The sequence below is a fragment of the Chrysochloris asiatica genome, unplaced genomic scaffold (genome assembly GCF_000296735.1).
Source record: "Chrysochloris asiatica unplaced genomic scaffold, ChrAsi1.0 scaffold00028, whole genome shotgun sequence".
NCBI classification, from domain to species: Eukaryota; Metazoa; Chordata; class Mammalia; order Afrosoricida; family Chrysochloridae; genus Chrysochloris; species Chrysochloris asiatica.
The window spans coordinates 2975557-2985299 of record NW_006408546.1 but is presented as its reverse complement, the minus strand read 5'-3'; the positions used below and the strand labels follow the sequence as shown (position 1 = coordinate 2985299).

The window sequence follows — 9743 nt, the reverse complement described above, 5'->3', positions numbered from 1 at the left end:
CCAGGTTTGCAGAAGTCTATTGAACATTGTAGGGCTTAGCTCACCACTTCATTGCTGTTTTTCCCTCACTTCCCATCAGAAGACTTTCTTAAAGACTACTTCGGTCATGCTATCTTTCCTGCTCCAAAGCCCTTGATTATTTCCCCCAATCAGAATCCATTGTACTAATACAAACTCAATCCTCACGACTTCTAAACCCTTTCCATGGCATCCCAATGGGGTTAATTTTTCCCTTCCTCTACACTCATCCAGCTCATCCCCACCCCTCCCACCCATGTAGGCAAGTTGTTCCACTTGCTAGAAATGCCCTCCTCCTTTCTCTCTGCATGTCAAAATCGCACCCACTACTAAAGGACCAATACAACTCCTCCCAGGTCAGCTTCTCCAGGGTGCTCGCTTCTTGCTCTCTTTCTTCTTAATGTAGTATCCATATGGTGCTGTTTAGTTTCTTATCACCTCTCCTTGGATTTTTTTTTTTTTTTTTTTGTCTCAATTGTGTTTGTCTTATTTGCCCATAAAATTGCATAGACCCTTCTCCTCAAGCTCTAGATGTTACAAGATCTGGACAGAACTGTGATAATTCAGAGAAAAAAAGACTGGTCACTTCTAGTTAGGAGTATCAAGGGAGGCTTCACCAAAAAGATAACTTAAGAACTGAAAGATAGAGTTTGACTGTGGGCATTCCAGGCATATGTAACATGTTTAAATGTAGAGACAGAGATGGGAGATTTGACATACATACAGCAAATGGTGACTAGTTCCGCTTGCCTGCAGTGTAGAAAGTATAAAGGGAATTATCGTGAAATAAGGTTCAATGGTTCCTGACCAATAGTGGTGCCCATCCCGAGGGGACATTTGGAAAATATGGGGGAATGGGGTCGGGGAGTTGGATTGCCACAATGACTAGAGACTAGGGACACTAAGCTTCCTATAATAACAGAAAAATCCTACTCCATGAATTGCCCCATCCAAAATATCAGTAGCATCTACACTGAGCATCTTGAATGTCAACCCAAGAACTTTACTCAATACATGGGGAAAATCCTAAAAGTACTTCCTTCACCTGGAAGAGGTATCAAGTAGCTTGGACTATTGTTCAATAATTTACTCTCTACCTCTCAGTTCCATGGAAGGAGTATACTTTATGCTCCAGTGATGTTAGCCTTATGACTTGCTGCAATGGGAAGTTAACAGACACAGTGGAGCAGAGGTCAACAAAGTGCTATGCAATTGGATTCCCTCCTTTGCACCACCACCATTGCCATGGAAAGAAAATGCTCTGGCTAGCCTGATGATCCAAGATCATCACAACCAAACATAGATCATTCAACCTTTAACCAAACCCCAAATGTGTAATAAGCTAAGCCAAGATCATTAAAGCCATTCCTTTGAGTTCAGCCAAGAATGACTGACCCTCAGCAGATTGTTGAGAATAAATCATTCTTTTCAGGCACTGAATTTCAGGATAGTTTGTTATTCAACATCATTGTATCCATAATTAAATAAGTTAAGGTGTGTGCATAAGCTAGCCATATGCCTCCTCCTCTTCTGCATCTGCTGGTATCAGTGTCCCAATACTTAACAATCCAGAATGCTCCTTTCTCATGTGCTAAGATAACACAGAGGCTTACCCATCCTAGGGTTCAAATCTTACCTACTTCTGCCTCCTCATTGACCTGGATCCTGAACTCTGGCTCCTTGGTCTCTTGGATCACCACACGCACATCCTGCAGCATCTGTCTGGTTCCATCTTCTCCTTGCATCTCATATACAAGAGATGGAGTTCCCATTCCCTCCAGTTCTTTCCTGTTGAAATTCTGCATGCCCACAGACATGATTTTCACACCTTTCTCCCTCAGTACCTGTGCTGCCTCCAAGATCTCATCCTCAGACTTGCCCGAAGTAATGACCACTGCATACTGGGGAATTCCCTGGAGAAACCGGCTTCCTGCTTTCTCTTGGAAGAAGGTCTGAAGAAGGTACCTGAGAGCCTTTCCTGTTCTCCTAGAGCCACCCTGGAGCTTAAACTGCTTCTGGATGTGAGTAGTTATTTCCTTCTGTGTCTGGTAGGTGTTGAACAAAAATTCAGTGTGACCTTGATCACCATATTGAGCCAGACCAATCTGGTATTTGTCTCTGCCAACCTCCAACATGCCAACCACTCCCAAGATGAAATTCTTCATCCGCTGGAAACTAGACCATGATGTGTTCTGAGAGGTGTCAGCAAGAAAGACCACATCTGCATAAGCCTGGTTGAATTCTGGAAGAAAAAAGGGAAAGGAAAGGACACGAAGGACAAAGTAAATCGAGCTTTCATGAAAACTGAATACAAAGTGATAATGGTGGCACAACATGAAACTGTCATCAATGTCATTGAAGTGTAAATGTGGAAGTTGTGTTGATGAATGTTTTGGTGAATATGTTTTCAACCATCATAACAACAACAAAAACTGGATACAGAGGTCTTCAAAAATTTGTGGGAAAATGGAATTTTTCCATTTCCTTTTTGAAGCCCTCTCCTACAAGGGTACTTTGTATGGGAATGTAGACTGCCAAAATGGAACAGCAACAGTCAAGCTTTAGCCTTATTTACCAAAATCACTGTGTTGCTCTTTTTTAAAAACTTTTGATTGTGAATTGAGTGATAGTTTACATGGGAGAACATCGGTAGTGGTTTTGCACTCATCCTGTTTTACTATTGAGTAAAATTGCAATGATTACAATCCCCTCTATGCGTCATTATTTAACAGTATTTGCTTATATTCCCTTTGGGTGTTTTTTTTGTTTGTTTGTTTGTTTGTTTGTTTGTTTATGTACACAAAACACTCAGGAACATATAACCATTTAAACAACCAAAGGGCATATTCTGCAAGCCAGTCTCCTGGCTGTGAGCACACAGCCTTTCTCTTTACATGAGTCTAGAATCCTCAGTTGCTCTATCTCTCCATGCCATCACCTCTGCCTCCATCTCTGGTGTCGCTTTTTCTCTGGTTAGGGTCTCACTTTCCACTTATGCTCTTCTTGATGGTCCTAGGGTCCTCTGTTCCTGGAACATAAGCTTAACTACTCCCCCCTTTATGTTACAAAGTTTCTACCTTTACAGTTGTGACTGTCGCAATTAGTAATGATAACAGTTACTCACTATTGAATCAAAAGAATCCTATCCCCATCTCCTTTCACCAGACCTATCTAGACAAGATGAAAACTATTCAGTGGGGATTCTACCTTCCCCTGCACAATCTCAAACTAAACTTCCTCTTGAAAACTTGTAAGTCAGCCACTACATGCCTTTATAGCCCTCCCCCTTTCCCCCCCACCTCTTTTAGGTAGCCAATGTCTAAGTTGCCAGTCCCTAGAAAACCTGTATACAGAGGGGACAGGCTTGATCCTTGTTGCTCTTTTTGAGCTAATATATGAGGGAAATACCAACAAACAAACTAGGGTATCCAGAAGTGTGTGGGATTTCATAGCACTTAGTACCTCACCAGATTTACAGCATATTCCATGTTATAAATGGAAAATTCCTGTCACCTCTTTGGCTCCCCTGACTCCGAGCTACCTTGTTGTTTGTACTTGTATCCCTATGGTTTAGGTCTAGGCCTAGTATACAGTAAGTATTAAAAAAATGTGTGAAGAACTCAATTGATTGTTACCAAAACATGGACAGACAGAAAGGAAAAAACTAATATCTAGTCAAGTCCTGAGTCAGATGCATGCATAGTCACACTGCTTATGCACATCCATAGTTCTTAGCATCATCTTATTAAAGATACCAAAGTCAGTGAAAGTCAATATTTCCAAAGTATGGATCATGAGTAATATAGGAGATTATTTTACATAGTATGGCATTAAATAATGTTGATTCACATGGTGAGAAAGTTGCTACCTTTTTAAGTCTCTTTTCACCAGTCAAATAAAATCCAGGGGAGAAAAATTCTAACTTGGTTTAGAATGTCTTTATCATCTCATTATCCATTTGTTGGTTGGTTACTTTGGACGTGTCATCATGAAAGACCAACCGCTGGAAAAGGACATAATGCTTGGAAAAGCAGAAGGCAAGTGTAAACAAGGGATACATTCAATGAAGTGGACTGACACAATAGTCTCAACAATGGATTCAAGCATACCAGTTATCATGAAAATGGTACAGACTGGGCAATGTTTTGTTCTGTTACACATAAGATTATCATAAGTCAGAGCTAAATCAACAATAATCATTTGCCAATCTCCCTTTTCCCAAAAAAAGAAATGGCCGATGTTCAACAATTTTAAGATGTAGCATATAATCAAGAACAGGTGGTACTGAAGGAAGAAAACCCAAGCTACACTGAAGGCATTGGCAAAAACCAAAGATTTTGGAATTGATGGAATACAAATAGAAATTTTTCAATAAATGGATATGCTTACTCACCTATGCTAAGAAATTTGGAAGATAGTATCTGGTCAAACACTTGAAAGAGATTCATATTTGCGTCATTCCAAAGAGAGGTGACTCAACAGAATGTGGAAATCATTGAACAATATCATTATCACATGCAAGTAAAAGTTTGTTGAAGATAATTTAAAAATGGTTGCATCGGTACATTGACAGGGAACTTCCAGAAATCCAAACTGGATTCAGAAAACGAGAATGGGGAATATTATTTCTGATGTCCAATGGATCTTGGCTGAAAGTAGAGAATACCAGAAAGATGCTTACTTGTGCCTTACTGACTTAGCAAAAGTTTTGACAGTGTGGATCATGACAAACTATGGATAACATTGCAAAGAATATGTATTCCAGAACACTTAACTGTGCTCATAAGGAACCTGTACATAGAACAGAACTTGATAGACAAGAAAAAGAGGATACTTGATGGTATAAAATCAGGTAAGATGTGTGTCAGGTTTCTATCCTTTCACCATACTTAGTCTGTATGAGGGACAAATTATCTGATATATTGGATTATATGAAGATGAACATGGCATCAGGATTGGAGGAAAATTCATTAACAACCTGTAATATATAGATGACACAACCTTGCTTGCAGGAAGCAAAAATGACTTAAAATACTTACTGATGAAGATCAAAATCAGAGTCTTCAGTATGGGTTACACCTCAATTCAAAGAAAACAAAAATCCTCACAAGTGGACCAATAAATAACATCATAATAAATGGAGAAAAGATTGAAATTGAAATTGTCAAATACTTTATTACGTGTGGATCTACTATCAACAATAATGGAGGCAGCATTCAAGAAATCAAATAATGTGTTGCATTAAGCAAATGTGCTGTAAAAGTCTTCTTTAAAGAGTTCAAGAGCAAAGATCAATTTCAGGACAAAGGTGGGCCTGACCTAAGTCATGATATTTTCATCAACTCATATGAATGTGAAAGTTAGACAATGAATAAGGAAGACTGTAGAAGACCTGATGCATTTGAATTATGGTGTTAGAGAAAAAAAAATTTTTTTTTTTTAAGTACCATGGACTGCCAGAAAACCAATCAGGTCTGTGTTGGAAGAAATACAGCAAGAGTGTTCCTTAGCAGCGAGAACGATGAAACTTCGTTTCTCAAATTTCAGACACATTATCAGGAGGGACCAGTCCCTGGAGAAGGACACCATGCTTGATGAAAAGGAGAGTCCGCGAAAAAGAGGAAGACCCCAGAGAGATGGATTAGCACCGTGGTAGCAGCAATGGGCTCAAATGTAACAATTATGAGGATAGCACAGGACTGGGCAGTGTTTCATTCTGTTGTGCATAGGGTTTCTAGGAGTCGTAACCAATTCGATAGCACCCAACAAGAACAATACTGTCCCTCTTAAATAATTTTAAAAAGTTCATATTCTTCTGCAGAATGGTGTATCTAGCTAGAACTTTTAATTTTACTCTTTTACTGTTAAACTTTATGGTTTGTAAATCAGTCAGAGTCCAATCTGGTAAATAGAAACTACTAAGTGTTTTTTAAAGGGAGAATTTCATGCGGGGAATTGGTTGCACTGATATTGGGGGAGGCAATAAGCAAAACAAAAGCAACAATCAAGGGTTAACAAAAATAAGAAACGGTCATCCTGGCTGGAGCGACAAAAGGGAGAGATGATGTAACTGGAGTCCAGGGGAATGAAGTCAGTAGAAATTAGATCCATGGTGGGCATGTGCCTAACAGAATGTTGGGCCACTAAGGAGGCATAGCTACTGCCAGAGACTGTCAGGCAGAGAACAGAAAGAAACACCCTGAGTTCTCTCTTCGTACCACCTGCCAGTGATTCCCACTGGCTAAAAGCATTTCATATACAAGCCTGAATAGTACAGCTTATAGGAGGCATCATCCTCAGTGATACAAAACAGAGCAGAAGGGCAAAGAATATCACTGAGGGTAACCAAACCCAGTACCAAGTGATCTCCTTATAATATGAAAGTATTTTTTGTTTTGTTTCATCTTGTAGTAGTGAGATTTGAAAATAAATATAAGTAAAATAAGAGAATCAATGTAAAGGAGAATATTACATGAAGAGATGTAAGAAGACTTTGCCTGGGTAGAACGCTGGGCTTTATCACAGCCTCTTACCTTTAATCTTACCCTCCACTGCTGAACACAGAGTCTGAAGAATGCTTCCTGAGAGCTCCTGCAGGATGTGGAAGTTTTCGATGTTGAAGAGAAACTTCTCAAATGGCTCACTGGCTATTTTTTGCAACTCTTGGACATCCTGAACATTAATTCCTACCACATACATAACAACTCCATCTTCTTTCAACCTGTCAGCGATCTCCTGGACTTCATCACTTGATTCCCCATCTGTTACCAGGATAACTATCTGAGGAACCCTGTTCTGGGCCCGGCTGCCAGCTGCCTCAGTCAAGTAGTTGGTCCTTATGAACTCCAGGGCGTTTCCCGTGTTTGTGCCTCCTGTGCGGTAGGGTAGGTTCTGGATCTGCTCCAGGACTACGCTCTTCCGAGGGTACTGATTCAGCTGAAAGGCTGGGTAGATGTTGTCATTATACTGAACAAGTCCTACCCGGACTTGGTCACTACCGATGTCAAGCCCCAAGACAACAGAGTAAAGGAAGTCCTTCACTATCTGGAAGTTTGGGGGTCCAATGCTGGTCGAGCTGTCCACTAGGAACACAATGTCCAGCAGGGATGCTTCTCTGCAAGCTGTAGGATGTGGAAGAAAGGGATAGCATCAGTGGGCTTTCACTCAAAATGCTTAGAACCAATGGAGTCAAATGGTGTACAGAAAGGATGAGCAAGACCAGACAGCCTGTACTCAATGGTCCAAGACATTACCCTCAAATGACAGTGTGTTTTGGAAAGTGCTATCTATCTCCCTTCCCTTGTCTAGTCTATCCTCTGTTTCATCGTCTTCTGAAGCTTTGTCTTGTTCTACTGACACTTACAACCTTGAAATCCATTTGGGCAATTCTTTGAATCTCACCAAGAAGAAAAACATGTCTGTAAATAAAGCAACATGCTCAGAAAATAACTGTCCTTTTCCCAGGGGAAATATGTGATCAGCCTCCTACCTTTTGACAAAGAAACCTCATCTGTAGAATATGTTGAAAATATTTGAGCAGAAAACTGTAGTGTATCCCATATGCCATGATAGCTCTCATTGTAGCTCTATCACACAGTAGCCTTGCGACCATGGGACCACTCACCTCTTTGAGACAGTTTTATGCCCTGCAACACTGAAATCTTTATACCAATCCTCATACAGCCACAGGATTGTTGTACAAATCAAATAAAATCATCGACTGTAGCACACAATATCAGGGTTCTGTCCAGGCCCCATAGGATTCTCTGTTACTGTTTCTTAACATTGTTCTTTGGAGGTCTGCCCTCCATCTACTGGAGCTGCTTTGCCTGCAATACACGAATCACTGGACCACATGGTTGGTTTGAACAACAATGTTGGAGGTATAAACTCACCAGCCACTCCTCAGAACCCTATACAGGGTCCCTATGAGTCGGAACTGACTCAGCGGAACTTAGCAACACCAATAGCTCCTTACTTTGAATCAAGACAACTCTAAAGTATAACTGAGTTCCCCTTCAGCATCAGGCTAAAACAACCCACTGTGAAACTTCTCCCTGAGATCACACCCTTACTTACATTCCTTTACTTCTCTGTCCTGCATCCCCTACATCCTTACCAACTTCTACCTTAATACATGGTTGTTGTTAAGTGTCATCAAGTTGGTTCCTACTCATAGTGACCCTTAATAGAGTTTCCAAAGAACAGCTGATGGGTTTGAATTGCCGACCTTGTGTTTAAAAATCCAGTGCTGATCCTACAGTGCCACACCAGGAGTCCTTAATACATACGTGTATCCAAATCCTTGTCACAGGCTCTACCTCTGGGAAACACAACCAAAGACAGCAGCGGTAGTAGAAGAGGCCTACACTAAAGGACTCGGTAGAGATTGAGTACAAACTCCGCCATCCACTTTGAGGTGTCACTCCAGTTTCCTCATTGGAAAAAATGGAAATACTAATATTAATTTCCCTATGAAAATTAAATTCAAATGCTCTCGTGTGACGCTGTCGGGTACACACTGGACTGCTAACATTAGAATAGCAGTTCAAACTCACCAGCCGCTCCTTGGAAACCCTATACAGGGTCACTCTGAATCGGAACCAATTAGACAGACCTTAACAAGGACAAGAAGAAGACAACACCTAGATCGACAACTTCTTCCTAAGATCTCTGGACCTGACCTAAAACTGCCTGTGTACCTGCTGTAAAACATAAACCTTTTTAGTCTTGGGAACTGCTATATTTTATCATCTAGAACTTCTAAAACAAGTTGTTAAATGAGAGCCTTAACCTCTTTGTAGGGAGCATGGTGGTTCTGTAGAATATGTGCTAGACTTTGAACTACGAGATCAGTGGTTCAAGCCCACCAGCCATTCTGTGGGAGAAAGATGAGATTTTCTGCTCCTACACAGATTTATAGTCTCAGAAACCCTACACAGAGTCACTATGAGTTGGAACTGACTCAACAGCACTTAACAACAACAATCCCTTTTTAAAATTTTATAATAAGCAATCATAATTTTTTGTTGTGGTGTTTTTTGTTTTTTGGTGTGTTTTTTTTTTGGTGGTTTTAATTATTTAACTTGTCTGTAATCTGTAGTGTCACCTTTGGAGTCCTGGTGTGACTCTGTGGGTTAATGCGCCAGACTGCAAAGCCGTTTGAACTGCAAGATCAGCAGTTCAAGCTCACCAGTCACTCCTCGGAAACCCCATACAGGGTTGCTATGGGTCCTAACCGACTCGATGACACTTAACAACAACAACAAGTGTCACCTTTTAATAATTATATGCATTTTTGTCTAGTTTAAATGTATAACTTGTATGGGAGCTTTCAAATTAATAGCTCTTTGATTTCCTTGCTTTTGAAATAGCTTTTGTTCAAAACATTTTTTGTTCTATAAACTTCTAGAATGATCAAAAAGAAATTAAACTTACAGATACTAGGTACTGTTTTCTGACCACCCTGATCCTTTCCTTTACTGTTAGTAAACTTCAACTATGGGATATCATTCCTTGTTTTAATATATTATTCCTCTCCCTTTGAACCCAAGTCACTTTATGCAAATACTACTTTTAGAAAATAGTTAAAATTGTTTTGACCCTCCTGGGAATTTAAATTCATATTAGCTCTCTTGTTACAAGTTATTTTTTTAACTGTTTTTTTTGTATTTTTGTAATCGTTTCCACCATTTATATTCTATTAACCCCTTGCTGCTAATGCT

At 40.1% G+C, this 9743-nt stretch overlaps 1 protein-coding gene across 1 annotated transcript in view; it reads right to left on the bottom strand.

Moving 5' to 3' along the window:
* LOC102833485 (collagen alpha-4(VI) chain-like) overlaps window positions 1–9743 on the bottom strand; it is a 171475-nt gene that overhangs the window by 148049 nt on the left and 13683 nt on the right. The window contains exons 3-4 of the mRNA XM_006846632.1: window positions 6552–7139; window positions 1655–2260 (exon numbers count right to left, since the gene is read on the bottom strand). Of these exons, the coding sequence (XP_006846695.1) occupies window positions 1655–2260; window positions 6552–7139 (1194 nt within the window). The remainder of the gene's footprint in view (window positions 1–1654; window positions 2261–6551; window positions 7140–9743) is intronic.